Raw genomic sequence first — 21,623 nt, 5'->3', positions numbered from 1 at the left:
ATATGGTTAGAGGAATTATCTGCTTGGGGAAATGAGCTTATCTGTGTAGGCTATGGAGGAGCAGAGGGCATTGATGCGATTGTTCATTGAGAGTTCTGTGTCAAGGTGCATACCTAAGGTTTTGGCATGTTTTGAGACCACTATAGAAATACTGTCAACAATGAAGGAGGCATAAGTGGGCTCTAGGCCTTTGAGGGAGGCGGCCATGATGAGCAGTTCAGTTTTGTCATCGTTGAGACATAGGTTGTGTGGCCATCCAGAACTTTCTTCAGTGTGGTTTCCTCAGATGGGGATAAGAATTTGGTTATCTTCTGCTAAGTTAGTGTCGCTAATGCAGAGGGAGTCAAGCAGGTTGAATAGGGGGTTAGTATAGGTATTGTAAAGGGTAGGGGAAAGCCAGGAGCTTTGGGGGACTCTAATGGGACCAGCAATGGGGTCGGCGGTGGAATTTCCTATTGAGATCCCGGAGGTGCGTCCACATAGGATCAATTTGACCCAATCTAAGGCTGAAGTGGAGAAGTGGAAGTTCATGCCGAGGTGATTGTAGAGCAGATCATGATCCATGAAATCAAAGGCTGCTAAGGGGTCTAGTAACCGGAGCAAGACCAGGTTGCCCGAGTCTTGGATGGTAGCTAATTGGATTTTGAGGTCGAGTAGAGCTGATTCGGTGCTGTGTTTAAGACAGAATCCTGATTGTTTAGCGCCTAGGAGGTTGTGGTGTTTGAGGTAGTGTTGTACTTGGTGGTAGGCCATGAGGTCTAGAATGGGAAGCAGAAAGGGCACTTTGGTGATTGGGAAGTAGTTAGTGGGGATATAGGGGTCAAGCAATGGGTTCCTGAGGATGGGGTGACCCAGGAGGCCTTGAGGCTGCAGGGGACCGAGCTGTTGGCAAAGGAGGCATTGCTTTTCAGTGATGGCAGGTATGAGTGTAGATGCACAGAGCTTAAAAGAGCTTAACGATGCGGGCGGGGCAGATGTCGCCCTTGCAGTTGGAGTGTTTGAATGCTAGAATAGTTTTGCGAACTTCCTCCTGAGATACTTGGGAGAAGAAGAGGGTGCGCAGGGGGCAAGGAGGAGGTGGTGGGCCTATTGCAGACACTGAGTAAGAGGGTTTTGCTGTGATTTTTTTCTTTTTTTTTTCTTTTTGGCTGTGATTTTGGGTCTTAAGGAGTCAATTCTATTGGTAGGGGCAAATTGAATGGTGGAGCACCAATCCTTATCTGCATGAGTCCGAGGACTGTTGGGGACTGAGTTTACTAGCTCTTTTAAGATGGCGAAAAAAAAAAGAAAATATATATATATATATATTAGTGCTTGGCTTTGACTATGCCACCATCCTTTCAACACTCATGCCATGCAGACATTAGCAGGCCACATCCTTTAGATTTTACAAGTGCAATCTATTCAAGCTGATTGGCTGTTGAGTCTTCATGTGTCAAGATCACTTTACTCCTCTAACAGCTCTCAAAAGTAATGCATTTGCATTGTATTGCTTCTTTCTAGATGCTTAACTTATTTGCTTTTAGTTATGGTTCGGGGACCACTGAGCCTCCTATTCTGGGAAGTGTGTTTAATTGAACAAATTCATACAAAGATAGCATATTCATATTGTAGAATTACATGGGTGCCTATTTATTTTTAACAATTTCATGGCAATATTTAACTCTAATGCTGCTTTGAGAATGCACGTTAACCAATTTTGGACATACTGTATTTGCATTTTTATTAGGCAAGCTTACATTATATAATCAGTGGCCCTACCTAAACTTTAATGGTGACTTTGGACCGTACCAGGTTTGAACGACCCCTCCACCCACGTTAATAGGTCTAGGATTCGGCAGGTCATTACCACCCAATAGGGCCTGACACAAATGTCAGCATAGATTTTGCCACCATGGGGAAACATCCAGGGTGCTTGGATGTATTTTGGGAGCAAACCATGGCAGCAGATAGCCCGCGACCCACGTTTGATCAGAAGACTACAATTAAGATGCTCACAATGGAAATGTCCACTAGGTGCTCTATCCAAGCCCTCGGTCCCTATGCGTGGCGCCGGGCAGTGATAATTACATGGTGGCAGCAGCTATGTAAATGGGGTTGGAATCTGGGGGCAACTGGATGGTTTTGGATCACTGTCAATTGGGGAAGGCTGAAGAGTCTGGTAGGTGTTATGTGCCGCTTTGGGGGCCCAGCTTGATCAACCCAGGGTCGGCACTGAGGTATGGAGTTAAGGGCCACCTGTCCCCGGGTTGGGAGTCTGGATCTCCACAAGTGTAAGAGCGCATTGGCAGTCTTATCTCAAATAGGTGGAGTTGAGAGGGTGGGTGGGTCTCTGGACCACAGTTGTATTCCCAGATACATTTTCTTATTGGGCATGGTGGGTGTTTATGGGTGTGTGGGAGTTGATTCCAACTCTTGTGCTTTGAAGGGCTATCGCTGGGTTCGGAGGGGGAGATCCTGGTAGTCCATGCCTGCACGTTTGTATGCGAGGATGCAGGTCCGGACACCTTTTGGTATTGGGAGATGGGTGGGGAATACCCATGATAAGGGGAAGAGGGGTTGGGGTATGATGTTATTGTTTGGGTTACCTTTTGAATTTTTGCTGATTATGTCGTCTTCTTCTGTTTTCTTGTCTGTTCACCCTGGGAACTATACACTTGAGGGGACTGGCTTGCAATATTGAGAGAAGATTTTTTCATTGGGGATTGTCAGTTTTAGCTGCACCTACTCTATGGGAATGACTGGCAAGGAGGTTAGCCTTACTGTAGGCACTTTGCATGTTAGGGAATTGAACTCGCCCTTTAAGAGATCACTAGTGAAAAGTTATATTTGGATGTCCAAACTTGATATTCTTTGTGTACAGGAAACACACTTGGTGAGGGGTATGAGTGGATGGGGGGATTCAGAAAATTTGCTTCTCAGGGTCTGAAAATAAAAGCGGGGTGGCTGTACTCCTGGGGACCTCTTGTAAATTTGAAGTGTTGGCCACCAAGTGTGACAAGGAGAGGAGATTTCTCTTTTTAAAGGGCTTGTATCGGGGTGTTCGGCTGACTGATGCTCCAGTTCTCACAAGTTTGCTTACAAGATACTATGATGGCTTAATGATGGATTAATTGGTGCCTTCCCCACACTACCACTGCATGTGTTAAGGAGAGAAATGTGGTGGTGTGTGCTGTGCAGTCGCATTCAGGCGTGATCTCTTCACTTTCTTGAGGGTAGTAGGCATTTTAGAAGACAGAATTTGTGATGGATTAGTATGGCCTGCAAAATGCAATGTGCGTGACAATGGATTGGTGCAAGACTCCTCCGCCGCCCAATCTGTGTGCACCTGCACACACACTGCAAAAAGAGGTGCATTAATTTGGGAGCCCAGAGCCTTTTACTCGTTACCTGAGATGTACATTTTGCTAACCAAGGTCTCAGTGTCACATTCCAGCTGTACGGCAGAGCTCGACTGTTTTCCCACAGTTGGAAAAGACCCACTGGAGAAAAACAAATCCTTTGGCACTAATGTTGCCATACACAAAGGAAGCCGTTAGCAAAGAGACATGGTCGTATAAGGTTGCCAGGCAGAGCATAGAAGCTGCATTGATAAAGTCAGATTCGCACAAGGGTTGATCGTAGCCCTCCTGAGATGCAACATCGCGGTGTAATTCTTGAACACATTATGCAATTCATGTAGATCTAGATGAACCCACCGAATTTGTGATAGACATTGTAAATAATGTCCTGCTGTGTGATATAAACAGCGCTTGGTGCCTTTTTACTAAAAGTTAAGCTGCATTGTTGCTCTCTGGCTTTCACCATTGGGCATCTGTGTTGTGTGGTGAGGATTAACCCGGACCAGTGGGACGAATTTGAATTGGAATCTAATAGTGTATCTCCCTGGAACCCATGGCCTTGTCAACGGTTTTGAGACCATCCCAGTTGTTGAGGCCACCTAGAACTTTTTTGTGTGAGTGCTGGTGCTGCAAATCGCAACATCTGCGCAGTGAACCATTCCTGTTTCATGATGTATCTATTTGGCTGAACCCTGCTTTGAGTATACAGGGGAACGTCTTCTGGCCATCCTGGTTTGTGGGTGGTATTCTGAACATCAAAGACCTGTTTGAGAATGGTGCACGGATTCCGTTTACACGTCTTTGCAGAGAATTTGACTTGAGAGATTGCAGCTATGCAGAATCCAGGCAGCTGAGGGGGGTCATTGCAGCAAATCTTGCTCTTGCTCAGCCATTAGCGATGCAGTGTGTGGCCTGGTTGGCGCTAGAACTTTGTGGACGAGCAGTCAATCCGGCCGCCACTATCTACAGCGTTTTTGTGTCTAATCGCAAAGGAGTTTCTGAGATTGCCAATGTCTGGGCTGTTGAACTGGGTGAGTCGATTGACCCAGGCAGACAATATCTGTTTGGTCAGCATGGACTGGGGTCTGAGGGCCTCTCAAACAAAAATTCTCTTTAGGACACATTGGACGTTGGAACCAACGTTTAAGTGACACCTCTCAGAGAGTGACCAATGCTGGAAATGTAAGCAGGCAAGGGGTACTTTGACCCACTTACTTTGGTTTTGCAGCAAAACCAGAGACTTTTGGGAAGAAGTCTGTGAGAGGTTGGGCCTGGGGCTGAACTGTATAATTCCCCGGAAAGCTTCCCTTTTGATTCTTGGAGATGTCTTCATTAGTGCATGGTATGGGGCGGCTGTTTCGGAGCTGCATGGTCGGGAACAGGATGGTCCTACATGCAGGGCTCCAGATGAGATTTTGAAGTGGGAGTATTTTACCCCTATATATTTTAAGGTTGGGAGTAAAATTATTTTTTAGGGAGTCAAAATTCAGTCCAATTTCCAATGAGAGTATTTTATAAGCGAGTAAATATGTTTAACTGAAAAACTGAAATGTTTTTGTAATATGTATTTCTTTGCACCTAGTTGTTCATGCACATTAAAAGATACATGGTTACTTCTTCCAAGCAGGCTGTTAAAACAGTAGATTCTTCCAGTGGTACTGCGTGCACTACTTATACAAACATATCCATGGAGTTGTGAGGATGAAAGCAGGGGCTCAAGATTCTACATGTCTTTTTCCTATTTTTTGTTGGGAGTATTTTTACTCCTTGTTTTTATTTTTTGGGAGTATTTGCCAATTTATAGGGAGTAAAAGTGGCCGATACACCCCTTATCTGTAGGACTGCCTACGTAGCGCATGTAAATCATCCAATTCCTTATGTATCGATAATTGCGTGGCGGAGTTGTTGACCGTGTCCATGTATGAGAGGGCCATTTTCAAGCAGTCTGGAGACGCTGATAAATTCACTGATATGGGGGACTATTCCTAGATGTATGTGGCTGATATGCTTTTGAGATGCTTTTCCTGATATGTTCTCATCCATGTATTTTACTTGCACTGTTCTTGTATCGGGATTCTACTGTATATGCTTGCTATGTGCATGTTTGTTTTACTTATGGTGTGTGTTTTTTCTTTTTTTTTCTTTTTTCTTTCACTCTGTCTCTTGCACATAGGCTTCATATTTGTCCTTCTTGCTATAACCTGATTGTTCTATTGTTCTCCAGCACTTCTTCAACTGTTTTTTTAAAAACTTTTATTAATTTTGTCAATCTTACTGCAGTTTGCTTTTGGTACATGAAATAATAAAAATGTTAATATGTTGAAGGAATGCATGAGGGATTATTGTGACTCAGTTGCTTGCCAGAGCAAATACATACATGCACACGGTGACCAGCCCTGCGCATGTGTGAGTCAGTCGTTTTTATTCTCAAGGCTTGCTGATGGCAATCGTAACATCACTTTCCCAAAAACTAGATGCTAAGCATTTATCTTAAAATAATACAGAATTGAGCTTTTCTTGGTTAATTATTCTGTAGTAGCCCTTCGACATGTTAATAAAAAATGTCAACGCCATACATTGTTGAGGAGGTCTTCTTCCTCTTCTTCTTGGGTATATCTGGTATGTTGTGGAGCTCAGTGTTGCCCTTTACTCTAGGAGACCTGTTCTTCCCGTCCTGAAGAGGCGGGAAGTGTCGGGGCTGCTGGTAGGGTCCGGGCTGCTGGTAGCATCTGGGCTGCTGGTTGGGTTGCATTATCAATGTGGCGACAAACTGTATCCCTCTTCAGGCATTCTACACCCTGGAATAATGACTTATGTCTGTGTAATAGACTGGCTACGACTAAATCAACCCTATCCATCGCTTCTGCTTCGTCACACCCTAAGAGTCTTTGCCTTCCTTGTTGACATAAACCCAGGCTCTCAATTGTTTGTGTCCACGACCCACTTCCACTGTGAATGGACTTTCCAAAGTTATTGGCACTGACCCACCAAAAGTGTTTGGTGCAGGTTGATATCCAGGAAGTCATTATTCACCATGACATTGATGGATACTCCTGTCTCAATCAAGATTGGTGTTTCTTTGCCTTGTACCGTAACACTGCATCTTGGCTGCCTTCTCCTTTAGGACTTCCCCCCTCTACAGTTGGATATGAGGAATACTACTACTTTATCTTCAGGGTGAGCTCAATTCTCACCAACTCGATCCTTGACCTCTCATGCAACTCTGGGTTTTAGAATCAGAGGCCCCTACCGCATGCAAAGGCGTTTAATTAGGGTTTGTGATCTGCAAACTTATGCAAAGTGGTTGGGCTTTCCATACTGGCTGCACATCAGATATTTTGTTGTACCTCAAACTTGGTCTGACGTCCACTCGCTGCAGGAAACACATTGGCACGAGGACTGTGTTTGAGGACTCAAACAAGTCAGACGCTGTGTGCATCTTGTTATGGTTTTAGAAGCACTTGCTACTACACTTGGCATCGACCTAGCTCCAAAGTTCTTGGCAACTTGATGACTGGTTTCCCAACATTTGCTGCCATAATTTCACTAAGAAGCACCCTTGATTGAGTTGGGCCCTCGATTCATCATTTGGTCAATGAGTGTGCATGTAGCCTGACACTGAAATTCCACCTTAGATTTGGGATAATGTTAGCTGGCTCTTAATACCCATATATAGCTGCTTTGCTCTGGAGATGTGGAAGAGCCTCACCAGGCCTCCTAAACATTACTCATGTTGCGTATCGGCGTGGGATGTCAGTGTGAGGCCAGTAAAAATGTAAACCAGCCACAGAAGAAAACGCAGTGTACAAGCCACTATTCTATTGAACCTGCTACATGTATATGTACCCGCATAATCCCAAATTGGGGTCTGACATGGCAGTGGTTGCAAAAGCGCTACACAGAGCCACTGACAACACCTTGTTGGGAGCCAAAACAATGGCGCGCCACCGCGCTAAGGTAGTACACATTCACTGCTGCAGGCCGGCTGTGGAAATGGGAGCACTCCATTTGCTGCCATGATGCAGGCGCTATGAAATGGCGCCCTTGGTTGCCATTGCCGCATGGTGGCTCTTCAAACGCTCACTGATGGTTGATGAAGGAAATACCAGAGGGATTGGGCAAACCGGGAGTACTGTGGTGCAGATGATCCCCGGCGCAAATAAGTACACGGATACCAAAATAGTGCTTAATGTGACAGGCCCCAAGCATAAGTCAGGAAGTCCCCTTTATTCTGGCGTGAGGATGGCAATCACATAACACTGCAGTAACATTCCCATGGCGTCTCATTCTGATTTCTCTGTTCACAAGTGATTAAATCGCCATCGCAGATGATGGTGGGATACTCATGGTCTTCATTGCTAGCTCACTGTATCATCTCTATCCACACTGTTGGTCCAATAAAAAGCTACCGCTGCCTAGTTACAACTATTTGAAATGTTGCCAAAAACCTGAACATTAAGTTAGTGCCTCTGAGACTGAACGATACATTGGTGTTTGCTTCAAGGTATGTGGTTAAGTGCCTAATTTAAAGAGTGGGTTAAATCCTGGGTTAACTGCTTGGAACGTGGTGATTCAGTGGAAAAAAGACTGCCTTACAATTGGGCAGATTTCATGATTTGAGGGACAAAATGGTGTATCCTGTTCTCCATTAGTGGTCCCCTGGGGCTGCCACCTAGAATGACGTTCTTGATGCAATAACCCTCCCTCAGTTCCCATATCACTTCATTTGATGGGCAGATATGTAATCTCACCAGCCAGTCACTGCACCAGAGATTATAGCTAAACAGACTGATATTAAATCATGCCCTGTTGCTGCCAGTCACCAAAGTTGCCTGGGACATTCACAGTACTACCCCAAATGATAAGTGAAGCGCTTTGCTATGCCCTCTTATGCTTTGTTAGTGGGCTTCGCATAGCACTCCTCCCTTTTTCTTGATTTCTTGGAGATTGCAGATCTGTAAGTGGTGAACTCGGGGACTAACACAGTGCAGGGCGTGGATGGTTTGTTCGCATGATGTGTGCAGATCTAAAAGATGAGGCTCGTTGTAGTGTGTAAGATTTCAATATGGCCGTCGTTAATGTGTGCTCCAGGTTGCTACTGTAAATTGTGTGATTGACCGTAATGTCTCTCAGAGTGGTAATCAAGAAGTGTGCAGAGATGTGTTGGTGTGTCTGTGGTGGGTTAGTGCTGAGTTTAGGGCAAATCAGTGTAGACATGTCTTTAGTGGTGTGTATTCCATTGTGTAACCTGTTTTGTTTTGTTGCTGGAATTGTGTGTAAAGATGTATTGTTGGGCTATGGAATGCCATGTCAGGTGACACTATCCCATGACACAAATTAAGGGACCACACTATCCAATCAGTTTCCTGGGACCGCCCTTCTGACTGCCCATTGACAGCTCAAAGACATTGCAACTGATGCAGCACTCAGTCTTAGATAGCATTATGGTACACTATAGCTGGAAAGCAGTGGTAAAAATGTTAGTTTGCAAGCTACTAGGCAGCCATAAAAAGTCGATTATCACCAGTAAATGGCTAGTGCAAATTGTGCACCCTGTGTACATGCAACCCTCAGTTCCACCTGACCACACCACAACAGCAAACTCATGCTGGCTGGCACCATGAACATGTGCATTTTGTAATTAAAATCGGTCAAGTTTTGGGGCAATAACACTGGAACAATGTGCATTGAACTGCATCATTGGTTGGTAATTTGACACAAGTTTCCCAAAAGCATTATTTTGGTACAACTGGAATGGGGCACCATACAAGTAAATTTGCCCCACCCACATGTTGGTTCTTTGGGTCCTCATCTATCGGTTGACGCGTTAGGCCGTTACTGGCCCCACTCCCACTCCCTCTCCCCTAGCCCCAGGGCTCAAGTCGAGATTACACGCAGGGGTACGGAGTCCACCCACTTTATTCAGTGGGTGGACTCAGTCCCCCCCCAGCTAAAATGAGAAAAATTGAATGTACTCTTTGAATTTATGAATTAAAGCCGACCTCGGGGATCAAACCGCGCCATCGGGATTGTAGGCCGGACACTTCACTACTGCACTATGTAACCTGATGAAGAATAGCAAACAACTAAAGGTGAAATGTCTCATTTCGGTACTGCAAGTCCCAGGGAAAACATTTATATTGGTTCTTGGAGTTTAAAACATGCACACCTTTTAACGTTTTCAAAAACACTATTGGAAGAAAATATCCTCTCTTGATTTTGTTTGTGTTGATGTTATGAAAGGCAAATGCCATTCGTCCTGTGCAATATGGGTCGTTATGCAAAGTCATTTAATGTGCATATTTCACCTTGATTTGAATATTTCTGGCGATGTCACATCTCATTCGTTTGCTGATGAGTCCCCCCACTTTAATTTTTAGGACTTGACCCCTGCCTAGCCCCCTCTACCCCGCAACCTAGACCAGCACATGGAAGGTTTACACACGCAACACCACAACTTACCTTCCTCGCAGGCGCAGAAGGACACCAAGCACAGCCCCACCGACCCCAGAAGCAGCATTGCTTTCATCCTGACGCCCTTTCGCCCAGTGAAGCCCATCGTGGTACACTGTCACATTGTGGAGATACTGGCGGTGGGGTAACCCCGAACTTCACCGAGAGAATCGCCGATGTCGAGTGCGTGCTGTACCTCAGCCCTGGGCGTGCGCGCGCCGTGGGAGCTCGCGGGGGTGGGGGGGGGGGCGCAGCTACTGTACAATGGGCGCGACTCACTGCGAAGCTGGGGCCAGCAGGAAGAGGGGCGGGTTATTCACACTCTGAGGTTTAACTCTTCTCTTACCCGGCTTCCTGTTCAAAGCAGTTATCGTGTACGAACAGGTACATGAGGTGTTTGAAAGATTTCTCTAGAATGTCACATCCGCATTCGCTAATATTTCAACACCTTTATCTTCAAGAGGAACAGTGTTGTGGAAATGTGTTCACAGAGATAACAGTGAGAAAAAAGAAGCCCTCTGTGCGCTGTCATATTAACATGTGGTACTGCACTGCAGAGGCACACAAGGCAAATTGTATCGTGCGATGCACTTTCCCTGCCAGTCTCCACGGCTTTTGACGTGAAACGGGGTGGCACGCCTGAGGTTTCCTCTTCCTATCCTAGACCGGTTTTTCTTTACTTGCCAGCAGCTGTTACTGGAATAACTTAGCTCGCGCACCCGACGACCCCACCACTCCTTGCCTCGGGTAGGTTGCCAAGTCAGCGCTGGAGGAAACCTCTACTTGCCAGAGACAATATGATTGCCTGAGTTTGCCGAGAAAAGAGCACTACCTGGAGTGCAGGGAGTAATCATTCCCAGAAGATGCGAAGCAGCCTGATTATGCAAGCACCCTGATTATGCTGCTCCCTGATTATGCAAGTACCCTGATTATGCAAGGCTCGATGGGTCAGGCAGAGACGTTTGAAAGTAATCCTTTTTTTCAACAGGGAGACAATGAAACTGAAGTAAAATAGGAGTGACTTGTGCATATTTAGGCATACCAGTGACTAGCCAGGTTGCAGAATTTTGAAGATGTGAAGCCTCTTCATGTAGTATTTGGGTTGAGCCAATAAAATGGCATTACAAGAATCAAGAATTCTTAGGACCGCAGAGGCAACCACCGAACCTCTCAAGAAGTATGGTAGAAAAGGTATCCCTTTTTAAGGACTTAAGTTTAAAGTAGTCAGTACTAAATCTTCCACTGCCTTGCAAATCCGGTGATCACGTACTTGAGATTTTGACACAAAGGTTTTTTACCGATTCCACAGGAGTGGGCAAAGTACCCAGATTGGGGGGCTAAAAATCATGGGTCCATAACGAGTGTGCATCAGGTGGGCCAATAACCAGGACTGCTTTTGTCGCCATTGAGCTTTAGCCAGTTGTGAATCACCCATTCGCCCATGGCTGCAAGACCGACCTTTAGACGGGCAGTCGATTCCTGCAGGTTCTGATCCACTCTAAGGATCAATTGGTTATCATCTGCATAAGAATAGAATCGACAGCCATGCAAATGGATGAGGCTAGCAGTAGGCTGGACATAAATGTTAAAAAAAGCAATATTGCTGAGCCTTGGGGAACCCCACAGGTGAGAGGCGATGATAACGACCTAAATGGGGGAAGGGAGAGGATCTGGGAATGATCTGAGAGAAAAGATTAAAACCACTGAAGTACAAAGTTTACGGCATGGGATGGGGTGATCAATGTTATCAAATGCAGCGGATAGTTCAAGTAATAAAAGCAGACCTACCCCACCCTGATCGCTCATTCTTGGTAAGATAGTCAATAACTGAGACATGCACTGATTCGGTACTCATTGCATGGGGAAAACCTGATTGGAAGGGGACTAAGACACGAGCTTCCTCAAGAAAATTCCTAAGTTGGGCGGTATCCGTAACCTCTAACACTTTCATGAAGAACATGAGAAGTGAAATGTGGTGAAAAGTGTCAGGAAGCGCATGGACCAAGGGGGATGACTAATGCCTGTTTAAGGACTGCCGGAACTGAACCATGGCTCAGCAAAAAGTTAATACCAGAAATAATAATGGGAGCTAGGTCCACACTAATTTGCTTTAATATATGGGAATGAATTCCAAGGGAGAGCAGGATTTAATGTCGTGAAACCACCCCAAGAAGCTGATCCTTTGTGATGACAGAGAATGATGAAAAAGAAACGCCCGCATGACGAGGGGGTCGAGATATAATGTGGAGTGGAAGTCACCATCTCGTGTACAGGGACTGGGATGTTTGCCCTGATATTGGTAATCGTCTGAATACAAAAATAAGACTGCCAATTAGAAAGGGCTTGAAAGAAAGGGATCGAAGTGGAAACAATGTCAGGAGATGACAACTCCTTTACCACAGAAAATAATTCCTTCGGCTGATTAAGAGCCTTTGAGATGCAATTAGCAAAATAACCCCTTACACTTCGCACTTGGCCAATGTAGTTGAACAATGTACTTGAAAAATCTATTGGTAAAGTTTAAAGTCCCAGAATCTTAGGTGGGTTGTTACTCCAATTTATTTTCTGATAGAACTTGTGCAAAAAACAGCAAACATGTGTTTCGACACAATGTCTTTCTCAAGGCCGATTAGGGACTTATCCAATAGATTGTTGGTTAGTAATCTGTACATTATTCTGCAAAGTCTCCCTCGGTTACATTCCAACTAGGAAGACTTTGCAGAATACCTTTTATGCAATACATTGGAGGTGACTCCGTACAGGACGCGTCAAGATACACTTCTAATTACTTACCAACAATCTATTGGATGAGTCCCTAATCAGCCTTAAAAGACATCGTGTCGAAACACGTGTTGGCTTTTTTTTGCACAAATTATATCAGAAAATAAATTGGACTAATAACCCACCTACGATTCTGGGACTTTAAATTTTACAAATAGATTATTCAAGTGCATTGTTCAACTACATTGGCCAAGCGCGAAGTGTGAGGGTTTTTTAGTACTCATTTTGTTAAGTGGCATAAGGGTTACCACATACCACTCGCCACACAGCTGGCACAGTATATACTCAGTCAGTAACCCTTGCTTACAATTAGCAAAATAGACAGATTTTGCCTCTTTAATGGCCTGATGGTATTTCAGGTGATGGAAGTTAGGCAGAACGCCAAGGTGGATGGAGGAGGAGAACATCAGTCTTGGCGTTCCATTTTTACTTCCAGTTCCGTCCAGTTCCGTCCAGGACAATGCTCATGGATGCATCCCTAGCAGGATGGGGGGTGATGCTGGAACAGTTGGAAGTACACAATTTGTAGGCATCCAAAGATCAAACACACAAAAACCTTCTAGAGCTAAAGGCAATCTTTCTGGGTATGAAGGCATTTCTGATAGCTCTGACTGGACAGCATTTTCCAATTTATACAGACAATACTACCTAATGTTCTACCTGAAAAAGTAAGGGGGACAAGGTCCTGCTCTCTTTGCTCTCTAGCCTTAGAGAAATGGCATTGGGGCATGGATCACGCCATCTCACTGATAGCTTGTCACCTTCCGAGGAAGACAATATCAGGGCATATGTACTGAGTTGTCTCGCACACACCCCACACAATGGGGACCCCGCTTTAATGGGAGTTGAACCTGAAGGTCTTAGTCTCAACATTCCGTTAATGGGGCACACCGCTGGTGGATCTCTTTTCGATGCACACAAAATTGTATGCTTTGTGGAAGAGGGCAGGCCTGAATTCCCTGGGAGATGCCTTTCTGCTTCTGTGAGATGGACAACCTTTTATGTCTTTCCTCTCCTTCCTTTGATAGCAAAGGTGCTGCAAAAACTCAAGAGGATGGAAGTTTGTGTAGAGGAGCAGGTAGATGCATTTTCCCTAACTCCAGCCCCTACACTGCTGCCCTATTGGAACAGTAGGAGGAGAAGAGCCCCATATGGTACTCCATGTGTAATTCCTATACTGCATTGAGTGTACGAGAGACGATATGCACTCAGGCACCTGTATTGAATGTTTACTCGCACTGAAAGAGTGGAATGATATCTTGTGGAAGAACACTACCCGATCCCTTCCCAAGGAGCAGGAGCTCCTTGACTGCAGGCGCAGTGGCCCGCTTTGGAATAAAGCTGGGGGATCCATTCACAACGCAAGGTAGGCTTTATGGCCTCGATTCCACACCTTGCACTCGAGTCTGCATCATTTTTGAAAATCCGCAACATCGCCCGACAATTATGTGCATGCGCTACACAAGCATGCTAAATAATTTTTATGGCCAGGAGATGCCCCAAATGTTCCAGCCAAGCACATACCTAGTGCCACCATTGCCTCACACGAGGCTACCTCTATGTAAGATGGCCGCCAGGCTTTACAGTGCAGCTGCCTGCCTTGTCCCGGCCTCCTGATCCGTGTCAGACAGCCCATTGGCCCACACTCCCTCATTGCAGCCAATCGGTCTCCGGAAGGCGAACGCCAGACCAGCCCACGAAGGACCACACACAACAGAGCAGGACCTGTCCTGAGCCTGTCCAGAGCATGGCTAGAGGCTAGGCCGGGACCCCTGCTTCGCGATCCCCTCTTCGCCGGCCCAACAGATGACGACCTCTTGATACCACGGTAAGCGTAAGAACACGCTCCCTAACGCAATCGTTATTTAGTTATCGCTCAACCTATAGTCAATTCCTTCAAACATCAAATTACGAAGTGCCGCCTCTCCGAAACACCCAGTACTACAAAATCTTTAGTTCCCTTTTGCCACGCGATACAACCTCACAATAGCAAGTACTTTGCCCACATGATGCCAACAACACTTCCTTCTGAATGTCGGCAGCTCAGGAAAAATATCGGTTTTGTCAGGAAATACTGCACATCCCACACCTACCTCGACCCTGACCCCAGGGAACTAATGAAACAAGTGTATAAAGTGATCTAAACTTGTGCTAAAAGGCAGCTACTGTCTGTATATTGTAACCTAGCCCCTCACCAATGCTGCAGAGCGAGATGATTCCACATTGCTCAATTGTTTCTGGTCGCACGCAAAAACGAAGACAGCACCTGCATTCTAGGTAAACTTGCACTATCTAATTGTATCTGTCTGCACATGCCCGCCCAGCCTTATAGTGAAAATCGTATTTAGGTGGACCCTGCTGTGCTATTGTTACTGTTCACTGCTCCTGTTTTGCGCATGCCCACTTAGCCTCATAGCAAAAATCGAATTTAGGTGAACCTTACTTGACTATTGTCATATGACGGGTCCGCCTAGCCTTTATAGTGAAAATCGTATTTGGGTGAACCCTGCTGCGCTATTGTTACTGTTTACTGCTCCTGTTTTGCACATGCCCACCTAGCCGCATAGTGAAAATTGAATTCAGGTGAACCCTACTGCGCCATTGTTACTGTTTACTGCTCGTGTTTTGCACATGCCCACTTAGCCTCATAGCAAAAATTGTACTTAGGTGAACCCTACTGTGCTATTGTTACTGTTTACTGCTCCTGTTCTGCACATGCCCACCTAGCCTCATAGCAAAATTGTATTTTGGTGAACCTTACTGCTCTATTGTTGCATGCTTGTCTCTAGTCTCTAGTGTGATCTAGTGACTTTAGGTAAACCCCCACTGCTTAACTGTATCTATCCGCACATGCCTTAGTAGCCTCCAATTAGGGGATCTAATTAGGAGAACCTTAGCCACTTCGCATCTATCTGCACATTGCTGCCACCATAGATGATCCCGAACTTAGGCGCACCTCACATCATGAGCAAAAACCCTAACACTCAGTCCCTCCTACTCACGATGGCGCTCCTCACCATTTTGGCAGCCGCCTCCTTTAATGCCAAACCTCCCTCGGACAGAAACAATAGACTCCGAGCAAGACTACCCCGCATCTACGAACCTAAAAGAAATAACATTACTATTGGACTCCACCCTACCTCACACCACTTAGGCAAGTGTGCACAAGTAACCAAAAAAGAAATTCCAAACCCGACGCCCACCCAAGTCCAAACCAAGAAGCACCTTAGCTAAACCCAACGTTCAATTAAACCCACACAGAGCAGTAACCTAAAAAGCTCCTTGACACTAACATGGTCTCTCATTAACGCGAGAACCATGGTTGCCCACGCCTCGGAAATTTCTGACATTCTAAGTAATGGCAATCTGGACCTGCTCGCCATCACTGAGACCTGGCTCCATGAGGCGGCAGGCCCTACTCTGATGTTGGCTGTACCTGACAGTTACCAGATACTCAGAGTAGATAGACCTAAAACTAAAGGTGGTGGCCTAGCCATTATTTCCAAAAATACCCTACCTATCAGACTGGCTGACTCACCACCTTGCTCATCGTGTGAAATACTCACAGCCAAACTGCAACTCTCCAATAACCGTACACTGACCATCCACCTGATTTATAGGCTGCCGGGACCATTAGGAACTTTCGAGGAGGACCTCACTAGCCTTATAGCGAATAACATGCAAAATCACTCCCAAACCCTACTGATGGGCGACTTTAACATCGGCCTCAATGACCCAGACAACAAGTATGCCCACTCTATAGCTGCTTTACTCAACGACCATGGGCTTACCCAAAAAATCCTTTCACCTACCCACATTAAGGGCACAACCCTCGACTGGCTATCTGAACTCAAATGCAACATCACCATCATCAACATTGTCCCTCAACCCTGGACAGACCACTACTTAATCAACTTCACTGCCTCACTCGATCTCCTCACTCCTAAAACTATCAACATGATACCCCCCTACCCACTAGAAGTAAAAAAGACATCTCTGCCGAAAACCTCATCCCACTTCTCCTCCCTGCCATTAATGGCCTGGAGAATAACACTGATCCGGTCACATTAGTGGAACCCTTTAACCAAGGCATGACCAAGGCACTAGATACCATTGCCCCCCTAAAATTGTGCAAAAGTAAGCAAGAAGGGCACCTGAATGCCTGGTTCACCCCCCAACTAAATGAACTCAGAAAAAAGAAAAGGAAACTACAAGCCACTTGGCGTAAATCACCCACTGACAGCAATAAGGCTAAACTAGCCCAACTATCTAAACACTATAAGAAAGAAATCACAATCACAAAGAAAAACCTATTCAATGACAGAATCACGAAGGCCCAATCTAGTACAAAGGAACTCTTCTCCATCCTCTGTGAAATGGAAAACCCAATACAACCAATTGACACTGTCCCAAAGGACAAGACATGGTGTACCAATATACAGAGTCCCTATCCAACAAAATCTCCTCCCTCCAACTCAAAATAATAAAAGAAAGACTCCCTGCCCACCGATAACCAACTACCACCACTGCCCACGGAGCACAATACTATTCCACCATTTAGCTTCAAGACTATCTCAATTATTGAGACTGAAAAGGTCATTCTCTCCTTGAAACCTTCCAACTGCAAGGGCGACAGCTGCCCAGCGCAAATAATCAAGGATGCGGCCAGAGACCTAGCCCCATTCATCTCAAAGCTAATTAATTCCTCCTTCAAATCAAATACGGTACCGACTAACCTGAAATAATCCTGGGTCCTCTCCCTAGTGAAAAAACAAACCCTTGACCCTTCAATACCTACCAACTACAGACCCATTACAACTGTACCCTTCTTACTCAAAATCATTGACAGAGTAGCTTATCTACAAATTCAAGACTACCTTGAAACTAATCACCTGCTAGTATCACGACAATCAGGATTCCGCCCCCTCCATGGCACTGAAACAGCCCTGCTAGACCTCAAGACTAAAATTGAGGAACCAACGGACAATGGCAAAACCACCCTGCTACTACTGCTGGACTTGTCAGCAGCCATCGACTTGGTGGACCACGCAGTCTTATGCAGCCACCTAAGACTCACTGCCAACTTCACTGGAGAAGCCATTGCCTGGGTGCAATCCTTTTTAGCCAATCGGACGATGAGAGTTTTCTCTACTTCCTCTTGCGCCGATCCCATCCAAATTTCCTGCAGAGTCCCACAGGGAGCCTGCGTCTAACCAACGATCTATAACATCTTCACTAAGCCACTATTCGACAAGTTGGACAGACTCGGTGTCATCTACACTAATTATGCAGATGACACCCAGATCCTCATACCCCTTTCGGGCAACTATGAAGAGGACTTGGCTATGGTGAACAAAATATACACCCTCATTCAGGCATGAATGACGATAAGACTGAGATTCTACTCCTCGGATCTAATGCTAACTTAAAAAACAAACTCCAAACTACACTTCTTTTAACATTGACAATAACATCATTAAGGTCCTGCCAGAGGTAAAAACGTTAGGATTCTACCTGGACTCCTCTCGCAACCTAAAAAAGCAAGTTAACTCTCTCTCCTCTACCACTGCCTACACTTGCAAACTAATCCGGGCTGCCAGACTATTCCTGTCTAACGCCAGTTGCATTACCTTGGCCAATGCACTCATCATGTCCCGACTTGATTATTGTAACACCCTGTACTCGGGAGCCAACAAGTATGTCACTGACAAACTTCAAAGATTGCAAAACAACGCTCTTAGAGCAGCGTTGAACATACCTCATAGAGAGCATATCTCTAAATTTAGAAAGAGGCCCACTGGCTAAAAATAAAACAGAATCCTCCTCAAAACGATATCCCTCACCTCTAAATGTCTCAACACCCTAGCACCTCCCTACCTATCGGAAAAAATCACTAGGAAAATCACTGCCAGACCACTGAGATCTGCCAACAACTTCCTGCTCGACATTCCCAGATTCAAACTCGCCCCGGATGGAGGAACCAGCTTCCCAGTCAAAGCTGCACAAGTATGGAACACACGCCCTATTGACCTTAGATGCCCCCTTCCTTACACTAGATTCAGAATTAACGCCCTCAAATGGCTTCGCTCTAATGACCTATAACTTCTTTCTCTCCCTGACTTGCACAATCCAAATGCCTGTGACTCACTTTCCTTGCACTCACAAGTGTAACCATAGGCCACCCAACTGATGTTTCACCTCATTTACTGTATTATACTCTCTCTATAATAATTGCCTATACTGTATTTTGCACTGTATTTGTTTCTCACACTGTAATGTAATTTATGCACATACCAACTATGTAACACTGTAACTAAGCTTCGAGTATTCTTGTACTGCTGCGGCCTAAGGGCTTGGTGCGCATTATCAAATAAATAAACAAACAAACAATGTCAGCACGCACCATTGGACATCATAGAGCATTCTGTGAAATCTGACAAGGGCAGAGTGATGTCATGAAGAAGATGTGCAAAGCCATACTGAGGCGATATGAAAATACTTAAGAGTAAGAATGTAATTTAAGTGAAAAGAGAAATGATGAAGTGATCATATATGCAAAGAAGACAAAGTAACTTGCCAATCAATAAATGTAAATACACAGCAATGCAAGGTCGATAATCAGACCATCCACCTTATGGCGATTTTGCGATTTGCAAAAAAATCGCAAAATTTGCCATTTCCCGCAATTGCCGCAATAAATCATTAAATGAGCGCAAAAAAGACACGTTAGCTTAGTGTGTCTTTTTTCACGCTCATTTAATGATTTAGAGCGAACACAGCTGGCTGCTGATTGCAGCAGCTTGAGGGTTAACACCTCGGCTCTGCGTTGCAGGCCCAGGATTGGGGGAGGGTCACGCAGGCCTGGGAGATGCACAGCATTTGGCTGTGACCCCAGGCACCTCCAAGGCTCATTGAGTGCCCGAGCTGACAGTTGGTGAAGCTAGCCAGGTAAGCACTGGCCTGTCCACTCATCTGCCCCCAACTCAGAGCACCCAAAGAGGCCACTGGACTGTTTTCATTCCCGGCGCTCGACAGGAAAGTAAATTACTTTCCTGTCGAGCGCCGGAAAAGAAAGCATAAACTTAATGCTTCCTGACGCTGGGCTACATGATACCAATTGAAGACTCTCGTAGCTGTATTAATTTCAAATTGCTTTACAATTGGTATCATGGGCTGCATGATACCAATTGTAAAGCAATTTGAAAACGAATACAGCTACGAGCGTTTGTATCATGCAGCCCAGCCTTGAATCAAGGCTGGGCTGCATGATGCCAATTGAAGACTCTCGTAGCTGTATTCGTTTCAAATTGCTTTACAATAATTGTAAAGCAATTTGAAACGAATACAGCTACGAGCGTTTGTATCATGCAGCCCAGCCTTGAATCAAGGCTGGGCTGTATGACACCAATTACGCACAAAATTGGGTGTTAAAATTTATGAAAGGCAAATGCCATTTGTCCTGTGCAATTTTGGTGGTTATGCAAAGCCAATTTAATGATATATGCATATTTCACCTTGATATGCTAATTTCTGATGACATCACATGCCATTGCATTTGTTAATGAGTTCCCTCCCCCACTTTAATTTGTAGGACTTGACCCCTGGTAGTGTTGTGATGTTTCATTTATGTTTGTGGGTGTGTTTAGTCACCATGTGTGGGTGGCATAACCAAGGAATTATGACCACCCAAGAGAGTTCATTGTTTGGCTAGGTATTATGGGCTTGCAGTTACTGCCACTGCATTGCCCCTGTGTCTTGGCCTCATGGATTCCTTCCATGGAGAAGTGTAGAGTTGTTCCCCCTCTCTCCTGGGGTCATAGGACAAGCGAAAAGCAAACCTATGGGCTTCAACCAGGGTTATACTTTTGAATTCAAGCCTATCTGTTTATTTGCTTTCCACTTGTCTGCTGGAAGTAGTGGCACAGCACCATTTCCTTGGAGCTCATCAGGCTGTATCCCCCTTCCCCCACCACAATCCAAAATGTTAGGCTGTGGTGACTCGACCTGGCTGTCCTACAGAGCGCAGCCAGACAGAACACATTTTGTTCCTCACTAACAAAAGCCTTGCAATTACTTGGTTTTAGGCTAAAAAAGATGTTAAATGATATATTTTTCAACGTTAGAAAATGCCGCAAAAAACGCAGTTGGGTGCCGCAATATTTTCCATTTCATGCCGCAATTTTCTGGAGGGTCTGGATAATACATATAAAAGCTTGCTATAGAGGAATATATAACGTGGCTAGGATGGCCATAATTGGAAAATGGATGCCTCCTCGTACTAAGAGTCATTTATTTTTATTTATTTTCTTTCTTACTATGCGCCACATACCCTTGGGTCTCAGAGTGCACAAATAACAGGAACAAGACAAAAAACAGAGTCAAGGTCGAGAATACAGGAAGCCCAATCATGTCAGTGTAGAAGCATATTCCCAGTTACCGGTTAAACAGATATGTTTACTGCCCCCTTGAAGACTAATGAGTTTGCTGCTCTCATTGCTAGCGGAAGCACATTCTATTCTCTGAGGCCCTGTACTGGGAAGCTGTTTCCACCAAACTACGCCAGTTTAACCGAGGCTGTTTAAATGTATGGTCATCGCTGGACTAAAGAAGTCGAGAGGGGGGGTTGATGATCCGTTGTTTTGTCACATACATAAGGGCAGTGGATGTCCAGCACTTGTAGTCTAATAAGATCTTGTGTACGATCCTATGTTTAACAGGTAGCCAGTGCAATGCCTTTCTAGAATCTGTGACATGATCCTGTCTACACAACCCAAAAACTGCACGTACTCATTCTGGGTTGTCTGCAGGGACTGAAGATTAGCCTGCGTCATCCCTGACAGATGGCTATTACAATAGTCAAGCCTCAAGTTCACCAAGGCCAAAACAAGAATGAATCTACTCTTAAGTGAGACATAAGGCATGATTTTGTTCAAAAGCCTAACCACATAGCCACAGGATGAGCGAGTGTGGGATAAATGAGCCATCATATTCAGCTCTGTGTCGAGATGAACACCCAATGTTTTATCGCAGTCCAAGACGGCAGTCTGG

General features: G+C 45.2%; 2 protein-coding genes across 4 annotated transcripts in view; one reads left to right on the top strand and one right to left on the bottom strand.

Annotated features, from left to right (window-relative positions):
* F2RL2 (coagulation factor II thrombin receptor like 2) overlaps positions 1–10,050 on the bottom strand; it is a 43,048-nt gene extending 32,998 nt beyond the window's left edge. Inside the window, exon 1 of one of the 2 annotated variants that reach the window (XM_069627450.1) lies at positions 9,804–10,050. In XM_069627450.1, the coding sequence (XP_069483551.1) occupies positions 9,804–9,900 (97 nt within the window). In that variant the 5' untranslated portion in view covers positions 9,901–10,050. The remainder of the gene's footprint in view (positions 1–9,803) is intronic. The other variant, XM_069627451.1, reaches the window with a different exon arrangement.
* The window catches only part of IQGAP2 (IQ motif containing GTPase activating protein 2), a 1,674,846-nt gene that overhangs the window by 937,537 nt on the left and 715,686 nt on the right, over positions 1–21,623 (top strand). The gene's annotated exons all lie outside the window — the stretch shown is intronic.

This window comes from Ambystoma mexicanum, chromosome 6p, assembly GCF_040938575.1.
Source record: "Ambystoma mexicanum isolate Mex_15411 chromosome 6p, UKY_AmexF1_1, whole genome shotgun sequence".
Classification (NCBI taxonomy): Eukaryota; Metazoa; Chordata; class Amphibia; order Caudata; family Ambystomatidae; genus Ambystoma; species Ambystoma mexicanum.
This window is presented reverse-complemented; position numbering and strand designations above follow the sequence as displayed.